This window comes from Cyclospora cayetanensis, unplaced genomic scaffold (assembly GCF_002999335.1).
Source record: "Cyclospora cayetanensis isolate NF1_C8 unplaced genomic scaffold, CcayRef3 CcayRef3_contig_30, whole genome shotgun sequence".
NCBI classification, from domain to species: domain Eukaryota; phylum Apicomplexa; class Conoidasida; order Eucoccidiorida; family Eimeriidae; genus Cyclospora; species Cyclospora cayetanensis.
Window position 1 is genome coordinate 187,724 of NW_020312259.1, and position 17,846 is coordinate 205,569.

At 56.9% G+C, this 17,846-nt stretch overlaps 2 protein-coding genes and 1 pseudogene across 2 annotated transcripts; 1 reads left to right on the top strand and 2 right to left on the bottom strand.

The window, feature by feature from the left end:
• Window positions 1-469: 469 nt before the first annotated feature.
• LOC113147637 lies at window positions 470-2,245 on the bottom strand. Its single transcript, XM_026338790.1, has one exon. It carries the CDS (start codon window positions 2,243-2,245, stop codon window positions 470-472), a length of 1,776 nt encoding a protein of 591 aa, XP_026194575.1.
• A 937-nt stretch (window positions 2,246-3,182) lies between these two features.
• On the top strand, window positions 3,183-7,968 carry LOC113147638 (annotated as a pseudogene).
• An 8,605-nt stretch (window positions 7,969-16,573) lies between these two features.
• LOC34623536 lies at window positions 16,574-17,801 on the bottom strand. The gene is made up of 2 exons (XM_022736654.1): window positions 17,436-17,801; window positions 16,574-16,957 (listed from the first exon to the last, which is right to left on the bottom strand). The coding sequence occupies exons 1-2, from the start codon at window positions 17,799-17,801 to the stop codon at window positions 16,574-16,576; spliced, it is 750 nt and encodes a 249-aa protein (XP_022593087.1).
• Window positions 17,802-17,846: the final 45 nt, after the last annotated feature.

A 17,846-nucleotide genomic window follows, 5' to 3' on the forward strand; every position in this document is an offset into this window, starting at 1 on the left:
GACCTTTCCCTCCACAGAGATGTGGCACCTCTCCCTCCGCACAGTACGCATGTCTCCGGGCCGCTTTTAGGACGCACAGTGGCTGAAAGGGATTAGAAGATGCGCTCTACTACTTCACTCTGTCAAGAAGCCAAACGCAAGCGCATTAGTTAGCCTTGCTGTCTACGTGGAGCCTTAAGGGCTGCTTCCCCTGGCGTCTGCCCTTCGGTGTGCCACGTGCTCGCTGGCACCCCTCTTTCTAGTGCTCTTCTAGCTACGAATCACTCGACTGCGCAGTTACACGCGCAGTCGACGGATATACACTAGAGCCTTGAAGGCGGAGAGAACGGACAGAGACCCTTCTGCAGGGAAGGCCTCGTGGTGAGGGCCCCCTGAAGCAACCGCGTGACGGGCGGTGTTGAAACGACAAACACGTGGCAAAAAAATTGCGATGCTACTACGCATCTAGCCCATGCGCCAAAACCAGCGCTTATATGAAGAGCCGAATATGCCTCTCGAAGGGGCCTTCACCCTCCGCAGCGGCTGCAGCGGCAGCCGCCGCTGGAATCGCTTGCTGCAGCAGCACAAGCGAGACAGCTCTGACTGCTGCCCTGGCGACAGTCGCAGCAGCAGCAATCAGCAGACCAGCTGCAGGGGGGGAAGGGTGTAGGAAGACGTTGAGGGCAACAACGTTGCTGCTGAAAGTGAAGGCTGCCACGCAATGCCGCAGCAAGAGGGCCTCATGCCAAGCCATTACCAAAAGCGTGCCTAGCTTGCTGTAGAGAGACAAACCCAGAGCTGTTAGCAACACCCCCAGCTCGAACTCATCCTCTTGTACGAATGGAGTTTCTACTGCAGTTTCTGCTGCTGTTGCGGAGGTGCATGCATCCCCCACTCCTCCTGAATCGGCAGGGGCCATCGCCTTTGCGCGCCAGGCAAACGCCACGCTAAGGGCTTGAGAAAATCCCTTTGAAGAAAAAGCAGCAGCAACAGCTGCAGTGGAAGCAGTAGTTGTAGCCTTACTCTTGACCACAGCAGGTATGGCGATTCGCCTCTTCTTCATTTGTCTCCACGCGACGTAGAGACGCGTGAGCAGCATGGCAACTCCGAGGAAGGTCAGCAATTCAGAGGCAGCACACAGCAGCACCAGTACTTGCTGCTCGATAGCCGCGGTTGACGGCGATAACAACCAACGCGACATCTGCTGCTGCTGCTGCTGCTGTTGTTGCTGCTGTTGTTGCTCTGTCACGAAACTGCCTGAAGGTCGGAGAACAGGCTTGTGCTGCTGTGCTTGCCGCTGGAGTGACGGATCATGGGAACCATGGGGGGGGGGGCATCCTACGCCGCACTTGCTGCAGATTGTGTTGCTGCCACCACTTTGACTCCGATCAAGAGAGCCCCCATCTCTCGTACAAGCGTCGCTCGACGCCGCTGCTGCTGCTGCTGCTTCTGATGATTCAGCTGACACAACTTCCCTGCAGTCAGGCTGCAAGCACAGCAGCGGAGAACGCTGCGCTCCCTCTAAGGAACGGCCCCCAAGCGCAGGCGTCAAGGCATTACCGGTGCAACGATTCATCTTGGCACGAATAAAAGCAGAAATCCCCCAAAACAGAAAACATCCTATGAAGGCACTACGGAAAAAGGATATCCTGGAAGACCGCCTCTTTCCGTGCAGCGGTTGCTGCTGCTGCAATGCAGCAGCCACGGCGACGTCCTCTACTCTATCATGCATCTCGAAGTACAGCTGGCCGTCATTCTTCTCCTTCTCGGTGCACTGGCAGTCGGCATGTTGATCACATGGCTCTTGTTGGTCTTGCTGAGGTTGCTGCTGTTGGTGCGGCTGCTCTGGCGTGTGCAAAAGGAACCATTTGAGGTAGGCGTCAAAGAAAACGCATGCAACAGCAAACTTAACAATGTTCAGGGGGATGGTTCCCCTCGTATCAGGCGCTCTGTTGTACAAAAGGTGGCGATACACTTGGGGTTTGTGCAGCAGCAAGTCCAGCGCCAGCAGCAGCGAGTCGTGCTGCAGATAAGGGTCTGCTAGCTCGCCGCAGTTGCCACAGCAAACCAGTCGAATGTTATCCGATCCCGGAGGAAGCGCCCTGTAGATACACTCCACGGCAGCGCCGCATTCTATGCACACGAATTTCTTTGAATGCTGCACCTGCTGCGTGTCTGGTTGCTGCTGCTGAGGAGCCACGCGGAGCTCCAGCGTCCGCCTGCCCACATCGGATTTACCACTGGACGAAGAATAAGGAGAAGACATCTGCAGTGCATGCGATGCTGTCGCTGCTGCGCCCTGCGCTGCCTACGACACTGCCGCTGCCTGCGCAGCTGCTGCCGCTGCCTACGACTTTGTCTCGTCTGCAAATAACGCGCTCACTCGCAATCCGAAGACGCTTTTGCTCCGCACTTACACTGAGATTTACCCACGAAAAATCCAGGAGTTTCCACAGGTTGAAGAACCAGCCTATCCCGCTGTCTGCAGCACTGCTGCTCGGTTTGAGGAGAGCGGACGGGACGAAAGAATTCCCTATGCCTCAGCTAGGCAGTGCAAGCCTCAGCTTCACACTTTATTGCTAATGTTTCTCCAAAAGGAGTGCTGCCACTGCTGCTGCCGCGGGAGGAGGACGCTGTTGCTGCTGCTGCTGCGCAACGACTGAAGGGGGCTGCAGCAGGGAGCAGCAGCTACCACGGGCAGCAGCCGCATTGCCGCGATAAAGCTTTTCCTTCCTCCCGAGCAGTCATCGCCAAGAAGTATGACAGACTCACACACAGCAACCGCGAATCATCTGAGCCGCTTTTAGTGCAGCCTAACGGCCCTCTACCTACCCGCTGCTGACTGGACAGGAGCGGCGGCAGCAGAGTCAAATCACTGGAGCCTAGATGCTCTTGCCTAAGCCACACACGCTAAAGTAGGAACGCAAAGTCGAATGTTGGCGAGGCGAAGCCTGCAGACAGGCGAGCCACGGGAGCAGAAGATTTGCGCGAGCAGAAACGCAGTGGCGGCAGCCACATGAGGAGCAGCTGCGGAATAGCAATATGAGCACCTCACGACAATGACAGCAGGAGCAGCAAAAAGAGCTGCAGAATCTCCTTCTCCGTCACTGGTTTCTCATGGCGAGGCACCAGGAGTTTCAGCAGCAGCAGCTGCTGCCGCTGCTGCGGTAGCTGCTGCTTTTTCCGCAGCTGCTGATGATCCTATGGCTGGAGCGGCTACAGCCGCGCTGTCTCAGTCCTCTGCAATGCAAGAGGGACAGGGGAGTGCAGCTGTTGAACTGCCGATAGGAAATTCAGAAGCGCCTAAAACACCAGCAGCGGCGGGGGGGGCAGCTGCCTCCATGTTAGAGGGCGAAGCGGTATTGACGACAGCAGCAGCAGCCAAACCAACAGCAGCAGCAGCAACAACAGCAGCAGCAGCAACAGCAACAACACAACCAACAGCAACAACAACAGCAGCAGCAGCAGCAAAACCAACAGCAGCAGCAGCAAAACCAACAGCAACAACAACACAACCAACAACAACAGCAGCAGCAGCAGCAAAACCAACAGCAACAACAACAGCAGCAGCAGCAGCAACCGCTATCTCCGCTGTTGCTGCTGCCGAGTTTCCCTGGGATTCACAATACGCTGCAGCACTTGAAGCCTGCAATGCGGTGAGCAGAGACCTCCTCGCGTTGCTTCAAGACAGCAAGAAGAAGCACAGCAGCAGCAGCAGCAACAACAGCAACAGCAGCAGCAGCAGGCTTCACGAATCCTGTCTTGCCGCAATCGCTTTATTGCAGCAGCACAAGGACCGCCTCACTGAGGGGTTGCCAGTTTTAGCGGCAGCTTCTCAGCGATCAGCCTCAGCGACGAACGAGGAGCAGCTCACCACAGCGGAGCAGCAGCAGGCAGCAGCAGCAGCAGCAGAAGCAGCAGCCAGTCTGTTATCGGCTTTCCCAGTACGAGACGTAGTTCTTGTTGCTCGAGACGCTGCAAAGTCAGACAATGTCAAGCTGCTGGTAGGGGCGGCGAATCTGCTGCGTTCAATCTTGCTGCATCTGCAGCGGCGGCTGCTCCTGACACCCCACGCCTCTCAACGAAGCATGCATCAGGAAAGAAGCAGCAACACAGCCGAGGCTGCTGCTGCTGCTGCTGCTTCTGCTGCTGCCACAGAAGCAGCAGCCTCAGATGTGTTGCTGCTCGTTTCTGTGCTGGAAGACCTCATGCAGCAGGCTCAGCAGCAGCCGCAGCACCATCAGCAGCAGCTTCGCATTCGCGTCTTGCAGGTGGCATTGCTCGTTGCTGCTCCTGAAGCGCGAGTGGCTGCGGATGCAGCTGTAGTACATCGTCTTGCGCGCCTCTTCGTATGGGTTTTGACAGCTGCGTCTAATGTTGCCGCTGTCTCTCCCGTAGTCGCCGCTGCTCCTTCTAAGGGTGTGGCTTCTGCGGTGGCTGTCAGCATGCCCCTCTTCCACGGTGCATGCGCTGGTCTCGAGCAGCTCATCAGCTGCCTCGTGGAAGGCGCCTTCCAGGAGCAACAGCGCCAGCTGCAGCAGCAGCAGGGGAGGCAGGCAGAGGAGGCTTCCTCCGCGGAGGCTTCCTGCTGTAGTGGCTCCAGCGAAGGCAGCGACGCCTTTGGCGACACTCTCAGAGACGCCGGCAGCAGTCAACAGACACCTCTCGATCTGCTTGCCGAGCCACAGCGTGCTGGCAAGGCGTTGTTGCATTTGCTGGAGGATCTCACGCAAGTGCTTTCGCAGTCTTGCGCATCAGCTGCGGCAGAAAGCAGCAGCTCCCTCAGCAGCAGCAGCAGCAGCAGCAGCAGCAGCAGCAGCAGTGCCAACAAGGCAACAGCCTCTGCTGCAGCCTGGCTAGGGGGCCTTTTGCTGCCACCCTCTGTGTGTTTGCACTTGTGGGGTTGTGTGCTCATGCAACAGCCTTCCCTGCCGTTTTTGATGCGTGGTTTGCTGCAGCAGGTGCGGCAGCAGCTCTGTCCAGTGCTGCACCAGCTGCTGCTGCAGCACAGCAACAAGCCGTTGCTGCAGCACAGCAACAAGCCCTTGCTGCTGCGCGCGGTGCGACTTGTAGTTCTCTTGGTCCACCTCTTCCTCCCCTTGATGCAGCAGCAAGCCACCGCCTTGCTGTTGATGCTGCTGCGACTGGCAGACACTGCGACGGCGGACTGGATAAGGGCACTCTCCCTAGAGGCTCTTGTCGTTTGCTGCAGTGACAGTGCGCTGCTGCTGCAGCTGGATGCCCCCGAAGCTCCAACTGCAGCAGCGACGGAAACAGCCGCAGGGAATGAGAAGGCAGCGGCAGTTCGCCTGCCACCTCGCCGCGTTTTGAGCCAAGTGCTCGAGACATTTAGCTGCACCATTCACCAGATATGCTTCTCTTCTGCATCGGAGCAGCAACAGCTGCTGCTCGCGCTGCATGAAGACGCCTTTCAGAGCAACTCGAACGCGGCAGCGACGGACGCAGCACTGGCAAAGCAGCACGGCTCAGGTGCTTACACAGCAGTTGCTGCAATTCGCGAGGCTGCAGAGGCAGCGAGGCAAGCTGCTCCCTCCTGCTGGATTGCCCTTTCTCTGCGCGAGGGCAGCACCAGCAGCAGCAATAGCACCAGCAGCAGCAATAGCACCAGCAGCAGCAATAGCACTAGCAGCAGCAATAACACCAGCAGCAGCAGCCTTACCAGCAGCAGGAGCAACAGCAGGAGCAGCCTTACCAGCAACAGCAGCAGGAGCAACAGCACCAGCAGCAGAAGCAACATAGCAAACCAAATAGGGGGTTGTCGAGATGCTGCTGCTGCTGACCAAGTGGCGATCTGCAGCGACACGCCTCCTGGCAGCTCGCGTAGAGATGCAGCAGCAGCTGCTGTATCACCGGTGACACCGTCGCATGCAGCATCTGCGCGGCAGGGTGGATTTAATTCTATCGGATTTGGTTCTCGCGAGCTGCAGAAAGTCAGCAGCCAAATCACCAGCAAGGGGCTTTCTAGCGACGGCGCCAACGCTGCCACGGTAAATGATGCAGCAGTGGCGATCACCGCTTCCTGGAATGCAGCATCTCGTCTGCTTGAGTGCTGCTTCGCCTTGGGAGCTCCCGAAGATGAAGCAGCAGCAGCAGAAGCAGCGGCTGCTGCTGTCTGCCGCTCTCGTCTGCTGCACATAGCGCTTTCGGGTGTGCTCGTCTCGGTCGATTCTTTGCGAATAGTCACTCTTCAATCCGCTTTGGCAGCACCTCCTGCTGCGATGGCTGCTGCTGCGGCAGCTGCTGCTGCTTCGTCTGCAAACAGGAGTGGGCAGCTAAGGTGCCTCTTGCGGCAGCCGCTCGATTATCCGCTGACAAGGCTGCAGAGCTGCTGCTTTGCCACTGCTGCTGCGAGTTGGAGTCCAATCGTTTCTGCCATAGGCTTAGTCTTGACGGCGCACGTGTCAGTCACCCTGCAAGGGGCAGGCAGCAGCAGCAGCAGCGGCAGCAGCAGCAGCAGCAGCAGCAGCAGCAGTGCCACCAAGAAGGATCTGCCCCAGTTGCAGCCGAGACACGCAGCCGCAGCAGCCGCAACAGCCTCAACGTTGCTGTGCTGCTCCCACCGTTTACTGGAAGCCTGCTCCCTCCTCCGCATTGATGCTGCATGCACAGCAACGCTGCATGCTGTCGCACGTTTCTGCCTATATGCCGCCATGGGAAGTGCTGCCTCTTCGTCTTCAGCAGCTGGCCTTGCATCCGCGGATACCCTGTCGCAACAGCAGCGCAGAAGCAGCAGCAGCAGCAGCAGCAGCAGCACCTCAGCAGCAGCTGCTGCTGTCGCTGCTGCAGGCGGAGCTGCTGCTTCACTCGGCCGCAGCAGCACTGAAGCCCTCACATGGCTGTTTGGCAGGCAATACAGCAAAAACAACAGCAGCAGCAACAGCAGCAACAGCAGCAACAGCAGAAACAGCAGCAACAGCAGCATTGGTCCTGCTGGCGACGGCAGCAGCGGCAAGCAGCAGCAACAGCACCACTTGCCAGAACTTGCTGCGGTCGCTAGTGCCTTCCTTTTCGCCGTTGTGTCAAACTTGGGAAGCCTCCTAACACCCCACAGCTGGCTGCTCTGTCTCAGAGCCCTCGAGGAGCTGCCAAATGCACATATTCGGCTGCAGCAGCAGCAGCAGCGCTCGCTGAAGAGCAGCACTCCTTCTGGCGGGAGCACCACCGTCTTCGTGCAGCAGCACACAGAAGCAGCAGGACCATCGTCAGCAGCAGCAGCAGCAGGAAGTTTGGAGGAGGATGACGAGTCTGTTGCGGCAGCTGTGACGTGCTGGAGGGAGTCTGGGCTTAGCGCATGTGCAGCGACGGCGGCGGCGGGAGCTGCAGCAGCAGCAGCAGCTGCTGCCGCTGCGGTCGCTTGCGGGGGGCCCCTTCGAGGGGCCTCTGCTTCTGACAGCAGCAGCAGCAACAACAGCAACAACACCCCCCTGACCTTTCAGCAGCAAGCAGCGTCCTCCTCGTATTTGCGTCGTTCTGCTGCTGCCATGGAGCCGTGTAGCGGGGAGTTTGTTGCCTTTGGCGTTGTGTCAAGACAGCTCACTACAGAAGGGCTGCGCTGCGCTTTGCAAGCGCATGTCAAACACGCGCTTCTCCTGTTGTCGAAGGCGTATTCTGCTGCTGACGGTGCAGGCCTTGCCGCAGCAGCAGCAGAAGCAGCAGCAGCAGAGGCAGCAGCAGCAGAAGCAGCAGCAGCGGCTCCCTCCGAAACACGCACGGGTTTCAACTACACCAAGCAGCAGCAGCAGCAGCAGCGGCAGCAGCAGCAGCAGCAGCAGCAGCAGCAGCAGCAGCAGCGGGACATGGCCGACTGTTGCTGCTGCAGCAAAGGCGGTCCCTGTCTCGTTGCAGGGAGTGCAGCAGCCATTGCAGCAACTGCAGCAGTTGCTGCTGGTGGCAGCGCTGCAGCCTCGTGGCAGTCTTCCGGATCCCTTGCGCCTGAGCAGTTTCTGGGCCCTAGAGCAGAGCGACTGAGCAGCAGCAGCAGCCGCAGCGGAGGCAGCAGCAACGAAGTTTTCTTGCTCCCCCCGAGCTGGGGAAGGCTTCTCCTGGTGCTGCTGTACAATATCGATCGGCTGCCGCTGCTGCGGACTGCAGCGGCAGCTGCAGCGCATGCAGAAGAAGAAGAAGCCTCAGGCCTAGCAGCCTTCGCGGCGCTCGCAGATGCACCGCACTTAGATCCAGCAGCAAGGGCAGACACCGTGCGGTGCCTGTGCATAAGCTTGCAGGTGATACTGCCCGAGATCCACGCATGCAACGCTGCAGCAGCAGCAGCAGCGGCGGCGGCGTCTCCCGACGAGGCTCCAGCAGCCGCTGCTGTGGCAACAAGAATCGAGTCGCAGCTGCAGTGCCATTTCCTGGAGGGCTTCTGCCGTCTTCTCGCCGCAAAACACGGCGATACAAGGTTTGCTGCGCTTCGCTCCTTGCAGCAGCTGCTGCAAACTCATGGCCAGTTGCTGCACTCGCGTGCCTGGCTGCTGGTTCTGGCTGCTGTCGGCGCGTCGGCAGCTCTCCAAGTGCCTCAAGAGCTCCAGGCTGTTGTCGCCGTTGTTGCAGCCGCGAGAAGGGGCGACAGCTGCAACTCCATGCTCACACAGTCTCCAGGCTGCACTGCAGAAAGAAGAGAGCTTCTCGCTCTTGCAGAGCTCATCGTCCACGACTACGGAGAGGATATCCCAATGCATGTAAGCTGCACGCTTGTTGCTGCATGCTTTTGCTCTTTTTTTGCTCTCCCTACTGCATGTATTTGCTCTTTTTTTGCTCTCCCTACTGCATGTATTTGCTCTTTTTTTTGCTCTCCCTACTGCATGTATTTGCTCTTTTTTTGCTATCCCTACTGCATGTATTTGCTCTCGTTTTTTTGCTATCCCTACTGCATGTATTTGCTCTTTTTTTGCTCTCCCTACTGCATGTATTTGCTCTTTTTTTGCTCTCCCTACTGCATGTATTTGCTCTTTTTTTTGCTATCCCTACTGCATGTATTTGCTCTCTTTTTTTTGCTATCCCTACTGCATGTATTTGCTCTTTTTTTGCTCTCCCTACTGCATGTATTTGCTCTCTTTTTTTTGCTATCCCTACTGCATGTATTTGCTCTTTTTTTGCTCTCCCTACTGCATGTATTTGCTAATTCTTGCTGGCGTGATGCGCTGCAGCCCTTAACACAGGTTCTTGCAGCTGCAGTAGCTGCCCTTGCGAACTCTGAAGAGAGCAGCAGCAGCAGCTGCTGCAGCGGATACACTGCGGGTGTGGCGACGGCAGCAGGAGCAGGAGCAATAGAGCTTTCAGGAGGATTTGCTTCGAGCTTCGCGTATCGTTGTGTTGGGCTTTTGTGGTCTTTGGCAGACTTCTTGGGGAAGTCGTGCCGCAAGAAAGCAGCTGCCGCGGCTGCTGCAGCGGCAGAGGCAAGCAGCGAGTCTTCCATCCCAGCGCGCGCAGCAGCGAAAACTGCTGCTGCTGCTGCTGCTGCTGGTGCCGCTGCTGCCGACAAAGGTGGACTTGCGGAAGGCGATTTTGGATATCCACAGCTGGGCGCTCACCTCCGCGCCTTCAAGCCTCTGTGGATGCCCCTTGCAACGCAGTGTGCAACTCAGCAGGAGAAAGAGGAGGAGCAGGAGGAGGAGGGAGAAGCAGATGGTGTTGAGGAGATGTTGAGTTGGCAAACATTCTTACACCTTAGCCAGCTTGCCGCAGATCGGCGTGCAGAGCTAAGGCATTGCTCTCTCCGCAGCCTCACCTCAGCCCTCCGTTCGCATCCTCTCTCTTCGCAGCGGGCACGATTCTTGAAGTAAGAGGCAGGCAGCATGTTGGGCGGGAACGATTCCTCTTTCTCGAGCTTTTGCTGCCCTTGCTCGTATCCTGCTTTGCGGATTGCGGATCGCAAGCCACCCCCAAGCACAGCGGGAAACTCAGCACTGCATTGCCATCATTTTTCGCGCGATCAGTCGAAGCTCGCCGCTGGAATACGTCGAACAGCACTGCAGCGGCTCACGCTTCGTGGCAATACGAAGGATGCAGCTTCGCCTCTCTGCGTCTGCCCATGCCTTGCCGTTTGCTCCTGCCCTTGTGCTGCGATCGCTGCAGGCGTATGTCCAAAATTTTGACATCAACCCTCTTTGGTGTTTGCGGCTCCTTCATAAGAGGCATCATCCTTCGCAGAGAAATGCGGACTGGCAGCAGCAGCTGCAGCACTGGCGGCAGCAACAGCAACAGCAACGGCAGCAACAGCAGCACAGAAAGCGAAGCGAAGCAATGGGGGGAGACTCTCGTGATTGCCATTGACGGCGTCCGCGTGCTGCTGCTGCACTATGCAGCGGCCTTGCAACAGCAGCAGCAGCAACAGCAGCAACAGCAGCAGCAGCAGCAACAGCAGCAGCAGCAACAGCAGCAGCAGCAACAGCAGCAGCAACAGCAGCAGCAGCAACAGCAGCAGCAGCAACAGCAGCAGCAGCAACAGAAAGCGGCGGAAGATGCACCGCTTTCGCGAACCCTTACCGAAGCTGCTGCTGCACTGCTGCTGTCGATCCAAGCTGCACTTCGAGTATCCAAGACGGCGACTCCTGAGCTGATGCTTGCAGCAGACAAGGCACTCAAGGACTGCCTCACGCTCCCTGTCGCTACCAATCCGGTGCGTCTGCCACTGCTGCTGGTGCTGCTTGCCGCTCTGGCCTTCACGCTCCTCAGCTGTCTGTCTGTATGTTTGTCTGTATGTCTGTCTGTATGTCTGTATGTATGTCTGTCTGTCTGTATGTTTGTTTTTCTGTCTGTATGTCTATCTGTCTGTATGTCTGTATGTATGTCTGTATGTCTGTATGTATGTATGTCTGTATGTATGTCTGTATGTATGTATGTCTGTATGTATGTATGTCTGTCTGTATGTATGTCTGTATGTATGTCTATCTGTATGTTTGTTTGTATGTCTGTATGTATGTCTGTCTGTCTGTATGTCTGTCTGACAGTATGTTTGTCTGTCTGTATGTCTGTCTGTATGCATGCAATGGCGTGTTGCTCTGCTCTCGAGTCCTCTACAAGTGCTGTATGCTTTGTTTTTCTTTTGCTGCTGCTGCGCTTTGGGGCAGATAGAGATCGCCACGCTGGAGCAGCTGCAGCGGTCTGCAGAGTTTGACTCAGCTGCAGCCTCTGCATACGACAGCCGTTCTGCATGCACTACTGGCAGCCCTTACGCGAGCAGCAAAAAAGACGAAGGCGCGTACACGACTTTGTGGGATATGGGTTGGGGTGTATACTGGCAACTCGCGCAAAATTTGCTTCCTCCTCTGCATGCCTTGCAGCGAGTGCGGACGAGGGGGCAGCAGAAACAGCAGCAGGAGCAGCAACAGCAGCAGCAACAGCAGCAGCAACAGCAGGAGGAGGAGGCATTGCATGATGAGCGCGGCTCTTTAGGAGCGCAGGAGGCGGAGGCTCTCATGTCGTCAGTTGTCGAGTTGGTGCGACTGGCTTCCTTGCGATCGCCTCCAGCAGCGAGGCGTGGGGAGTTGATAGAACATGCGGTATCTCTGCAGCTCGCGATCGGACTGCTGACAGCCCCCTCCTCTTTCGCGCGCCATGCGATGCCTCTTGGCATTCAGCCGTCAACTCCGCTGCCGGGTAAGAAGTTTTAGTGTTGGTGCTGCTGCTTCTTAGATTAGCTTTTCGCGGCGCTTGCTTGTTTAGCCACAGTGTCTGAAATTGGAGAGGAGACGGCGGCTCGTCTGATGCGCGCTCCAGACGAGCAGCCCACAGCCTTCTACGTGGCAGCGGTCTAAGCTCTGCCTGCTTTCTGTGCTTTCCTCTTGCTCCTCCCTCCGAAGTCAGTTCTGCTCTGTTTTCGCTAGGTGGCTTCGGGGTGTACAGTCGTGTGCGTCTGCGTGCAAGGAGGCTCAGATTCCACCAGCTCGCCTGCAGTTAACGCAGCAGCAGCAGAGCAGCAGTCCCTGCATGCAGCAGCGTCGGAGCTAACGGCATCTGAAAGGCTGTGGTTCTCACGCGCAGCAATGCAGCGCAGTGTCATGAACTACTTAGCGGCGGCAGATGCCCACTTGCTGACAGAGCGTCCCCTACAACAGCAGCAGCTGCTACTGCAGCTGCCACGCTCGCGGGAAGGATCCGGAGCAACAGAAGCTGCAGCCAGAAGCGCCAGCAGCGGCAGCAAACAAAGCAGCAAAAGTGCAACAGAAGGTGTATCCTGCTTACGCCTGAAGCACGTTGACATTGCCGAATACCCCACGAGCCGCAGCTGTGCAGCGGCAGCAGCGCCTTTCGAGCAGCCTAAATCTACGAATCCTTTCGAGCCGGAGAGCACCACGTGCAGCAGTACGAGCAGCACGCCTGCACCAGCGACGGCAGCAGCGGCTGCTGCTGCTGCTGCTGCGTCTGCAGCAGCCACAGCAGCGGCCGCTGCAGCACCAGCCGTAGCCTTGCTGGAGGACGTGCGGAGACGCATCGACTTGCGCAATTTTTTGACGTTTCAGGAGGTGTGTGCAGCAGGGGTAGAAGCCACAGAGATGGCAGGAGGAGAAGCGGCATCCCCTGTAGGAGACACCATCAGAGCCGATGCAGCAGCAGCTGCCGATGCAGCAGCAGCGGCTGCGTGCCTCAAGGATGAGTTACCCTTGAGCTGCTCCTTCCGACTTACCAGTTTGCAGTTAATGACTGCCAGTCGGCTGCTGCATCTGCTGCCAGTGCCCATGGTTTCCTCAGAAACACAGGTGTTACTCCTGCTCCTTGAAGAGGTGGGTGTTGCGCCTCCTGCTGCTGCTGCTAGAAGTTTGTTCTGTGCGTGTGAGGGCCTCTCTAGGTTCTTGCGGATGCCAATCGCATCGGTTGCGCCTTTGTTGCTGCTGGAAATATCCCTGAAACTTTTGTGAATGAGGGGAAGAAAAGGGATGCGCGTGATACGATATATGCAGATCTCTAGGGTGCTGCTAGATCCGCGTCGCCTCTTTGGTGACTCCCTGAGCCTCGCCCTCGGCAGCTCAGCGCTGTTGCTTTTGACACAGTTCTTTCGCGTGGCTTGCATCAAGGCTCTGCATGCTGACTTTCAGCAGCAGCAGCAAGGAAAACACCCAGTGCAGCAGCAGGAGCAGCAGCAACACGACAAGGAGAGCAGGCGCAGCAGCTCTTGCGGCAAGGCACTGGACGCGGTTCTGCAATGTGTGCCCCTGCTGCTGCGGCATTTCGTTGCTGCAGCAGCCACGCGCTGCGACTCGCAATTGCGCAAAGCGCATTTCTGGGCGCTGGCAGCTCAAGCTGCATGCGTGCTCATAGAGGATGCAGCGGCAATAACAGCCGCGGCAGGTGGAGCAGCCTTCGTGTCGCGAGGTACTCTGCTTCTCTTGTGGCGCGCTGTCGGCTCGGCGTTGCTGCGGCTTGCAAGGGACGACCACGATCTTCATCTGCAGCAAGAAAAGCTGCAGCTGCAGCTGCTAGATCAGCTGCAGCAGCTCTACAAGCGTCTGGAGCAGCTGCAGCAGCTGGTGCACAAGCACCAGCAGCTTAACCCCATTCAGAGTGAGCAGAAGAGGCAGTGGCGCGGTGAATCCTAGAGGCTGAGGCTTGTCTGAATGGATTGTTGCGGGCTTAGATTGCCGAGTCTGTACACTGCTCTGTGTGACATGCTGCAGCTCATTTGCCGCAGCCCTTTAGTGCGCCGTCATTTTTGCCCCCTGCCGCAGCCAACGAGCTGTATCTACAGCAGCAGCACGTGCAGCAGCAGCACGTGTTTCAGCAGCAGCCTCCGCCTCCGCCGTATGTCTGCAGCCCAAGCCATCAGCACACGCTGCAGCAGCTGTTGCAGGAGCAGCAGCATGTGCAGCACCAGCTGCAGCACGTGCAGCAAGAGCTGCAGCAGCACCACCATCAGCAGCTGTACGATGGCTTGGAGTCTGTTTTGCTGCGGCGATGGGTGCTGCGTCTTGCTGCATCTGTGCTGCAGCATCAGCAGCAGCACTCGTGGGCTGTTGACACCTTGTCAGATCTCGTAGGTTGCGACCTGCCCTTCCCTCCCTGCATGTCTCGGTGTGCAATGCGGTGCGCTGCGTCTATGGAGTGTGGGGAGGAGCCGCGGCGTATTCGTGGTGGTTTGCTCGTGTGCTGCTGTGGATGCACTAGGCTTCGGTGCTGCAGCTTGCCTGTTTTAACTTGAGGGCTCCTTCCTTGCTCGCGCAAGAGGCGTTTTCGCTGTAAGGATTCCTGCACACGAGACTCTGGCCTCTGTGTGTATGTATGTGTGTCTGTGTGTGTGTGCGTATGTCTACGTGTGCATGTGCGCGAAACGCACTCGGTGGATGGTTGCAGCTGCGTAAAAAGCAACACACAGACTAGCAACCGCGGCGCATGCCGGCTTGTTGTGGACAGTTGAGGCTGCTATTGGTGCTTTTGGTTTTTGCTGCTTCCCAGGTTCTTCCGCGTTTGCGAGCAGCGCAGTCTTGAAGGGGCACTTGTTGACAGAAAGGCCGCTGCAGCAGCGGCTGCTGCTGCGCGACAGGAGTTTCTGCTGCCGCTGCTGCTGCAGCAGTGCAACAGAGTTGTCACTGCCTATGCGGATGCAGCGCAAGACGGCTCCGAGGTTTGCTGACAAACGCACTAGCAGCAGCAGCAGCAGCAGCATCAATGCGCCCACAGCTGCGCTGCCACACCCCCGACTCTCGCTGCGAAAATTCCTCCGCCGTGGTGTCTGCAGCTGCCCATCTGCCTGCCTGCCTGTGTGTGTGTGTGTGTGTGTCTGTGTCTGTCTGTCTGTCTGTCTCTCTCTCTGCCTGCTGCTGTGTCTTTCGAATCTTAGAACGCTGCAGTCGATCCTCGCTTGCTAACTTACGTTTTTTCCGGCGTGCGTGCCCTCCAATGCGCTACCCCTGCCAGCCCCTGTGCCAAGAGTGCACGGGTGGAAACACTGATGCAGCTTGCAGGTATGCTGTTGTTTCTGTTGTTACTGTGTGTTGCTGCTGTTACTGTTGTTGCTGTTGTTGTTACTGTTGCTGTTGCTGCTGTTACTGTTGCTGTTGCTGTTGTTACTGTTGCTATTGTTGCTGTTGTTACTGTTTGTTGCTGTTGCTAGTGTTGTTGCTGTTGCTGTTGTTACTGTTGCTGTTGTTATTGTTTGTTGCTGTTGTTACTGTTGTTGCTGTTGTTACTGTTGTTGCTGTTACTGTTTCTATTGTTGCTGTCGTTACTGTTGTTGCTTTCTGTCGCTATCCCTACCGTTGGTCCGCACCCACCTTGCCTGCTCGCCTTGTCGCTGCTGCTGCGCATCTCCGCTTGGGGGTTGCATGCGAAGCTAGAAAAAGAAGACGAGCTGCCACAGCTCCTCTTGCAGTCTCCTCACCCCCAGGCCCTTGACAACTCCCAGGCCCAACTTTACCACGCAGCATGCATACGTCTGCACGTGTTGCTCTGTCCATCTCTAGTATGCGGCTCTCGCTTGGTGAATTTTTGGCGAAGGATAGCTGCTCTCTTATTGTGCACTCAGGCGGCAAGGCTCACTTGCTTCTGCTTTTGCCAAAGCTCGTTTCGTGCGTCACCTGTGACGACCCGTAAGTGCTTGCTTACCGGCTGGCTGGTCGTGCTTAGGGCTGTGCTCTGCTTGCTTCCCATGCTCTTCTAGACGTGTGCTCTAAGCATGCATGCATGCATGCATGCCCCCCTTTACCCTGCTGCGCTTGGCGCTGTTGTCGCTGCAGCTGCCTGCGGCGGGAAGTGCAACTCTGCCTGCAGACTACAGTTGAGGCTCTAGGTCTATCTCAGGAGCAGCGGGAGGAGGAAACGGCGAGTGCGTAAGTCCCCAACATCCCTGAAAAAATATCTGAGCGGTGAACACAAAGCTGCTATGCGAGCCGAGTTGCAGTCAGCACGGCCTGCAGCGACTACATGCAGATTTCTGCTCCGCGGCTGCTAACGCTGCCACAAGAGAGTTGAGTAGAAGCATTAGACTCGTGGTGGAACTGCTCTTTTGACTACTGGGCAACAGCACGACAGCCTCGCGGTTCCACCAAGTATCTGTGCCTTCCGGGCAGAGTGGCAGCAGCATGCACACTGCGGAAGCTTGCTAGAGCTATAAATGCCAGCTGAGGGTTCGCAGCGAGTCTACCCATTCAGCCCTCTAGGGAGGCGACGCGACACACCGCGCAAACATGAGCTAGCAAGACCCTTCAGACAGACAGGGGACACAGACACTAGAAACGGACACCCAAGAAGCTCTACGCAGCCCCCTACACAATACACACTTTGACACTGTTAGCAACACATCCGGATGCGTGTAAGCGCTGAAAACGCCTCATTTGAGAAAGCGCCTTAATGGTGACACTGCAAAGGCTCCCCTAGTCTCGCCCCTGACTCGCGCGAAAGACACTCGAATTGGGTAGTCGTTCTCTTCCCGCGCACGGGCTGTTAGCAGAGGCAGCAGCCTACACTCTATCTCTCTGCTGTGCGTGCTCCCGTCCAACACAACGAAGCGACGGCATGTGGGCGAAAACGCGGAGTCTGAGTGCTGCGCTACCCCTGCGTGCCGCGCTCTGGGCAGCCACGTGGGCTTCAATTGTGAACCGTGCAAGCGTGTGTGCTTGAAAATCTCGCAAAAAACCCTCCCCTACGACTCCAAGAGGGTCAAGCACTGCTGCAACCCCTCGACAGACAGATACTTTTCAATAGTCTTATGCGCAACAGACGCACGCGTCGCCAGAGGTTTTGCCGTTTCGGCTTCTCTAGGTACCACACGGACTACTTTGTTCGCCCCCTGTCCTGCATCTTCAATCGCCCATCCTCGCGCCTTGATGAGCTTCTCCACCTTCTCATCAACGGATCCGGAGGCACTCACGGGCTGCCCAAGATTCATCATCTGGCAGAAATCGGTAAGGGAAATAGTCGTAAACGTCTGCTGCAACACTTCGCACGCGTACCGACGCACGGCGTCCACAACACCTGGCGTGTGCAACACGTCAGCCATGTCGGGCTCCCGCAGCAACCCCCAAGCCTGTACGATGCACAAGATAGACAGACGGAAATAACATGTATGCATACGTGTTCTGTTAAACTCTGCGGAATACTCTCCAAATCTGCTGGAGGGATGCATACGCGCACAGAGAGCACATGGTCGCGAAAGACGCAACGCTGAAATGTGGACTCTTGCACAGACATACACGAGACAGGTCTTATAGCGTAGGGGATATTTGGCATATTTGCCCCCAACGTGCAAAAACGGCCGCCAGACTCTCGCGCAATTCATACCAACATAGACAAAGAGACCGACCCCCTACCAAGCCAAGTTCAACATCCCAAAGAGCCATGCAAGTTGACGAGTAGACAGGCAAGCTACAGGCACGCGCTCGCGCGAGTTTGTCTGTCTACGCATCCCATGCATGCACAGCGCTGCAGCCCCCTATCCTTAGAGGGAGAGGGGTCAGGAGAAAGGGGTTGGGATAAGTGCAACTCCACAGTGATCGCTTGCTTACAGCCTTGAAATCGCAGCCTTCGAGGTGGTCCTGGAGCGTGAGCATATCCTGCACCCGTTTCTCGTCTTCGGCTGATGCGAAGTGTGAAGGGGCTATGCACGCATAGTAGCCAAACTGGTTTTCTGGAAGGGCAACAATGGTTTGGACAAGGATCTTACGGATGACTTCCGCATTTGCGCACTGTGGATACAGCAGGTAAAGCCTCAGAATCGCAGAGCAAAGGTCTGGGGAGGCTCCTCCATTGGCAATGCCCTTTTCGAGGTGGTTCACCAGCAAGTCCAAAGTGCTGGGGAGGAAGATCATCTGATGAATGTTCAGCAGATCTTCTACGGGAAATTGATCCACACTGACTGCCGGCTCCGCCATCTTCAGGAAAGTTCGTGTACGACGTGCTACTGGCCTTCGCCGGGC

Excerpts from the sequence above, each read along its gene's own strand:
- LOC113147637 (XM_026338790.1), bottom strand. The coding sequence starts at position 2,245 with ATGTCTTCTCCTTATTCTTCGTCCAGTGGTAAATCCGATGTGGGCAGG.
- LOC34623536 (XM_022736654.1), bottom strand. The coding sequence starts at position 17,801 with ATGGCGGAGCCGGCAGTCAGTGTGGATCAATTTCCCGTAGAAGATCTG. Across the intron at positions 16,958-17,435 it reads AAGGCTGCGATTTCAAGGCT|GCTTGGGGGTTGCTGCGGGA; the intron begins GTAAGCAAGCGA and ends TGCATCGTACAG.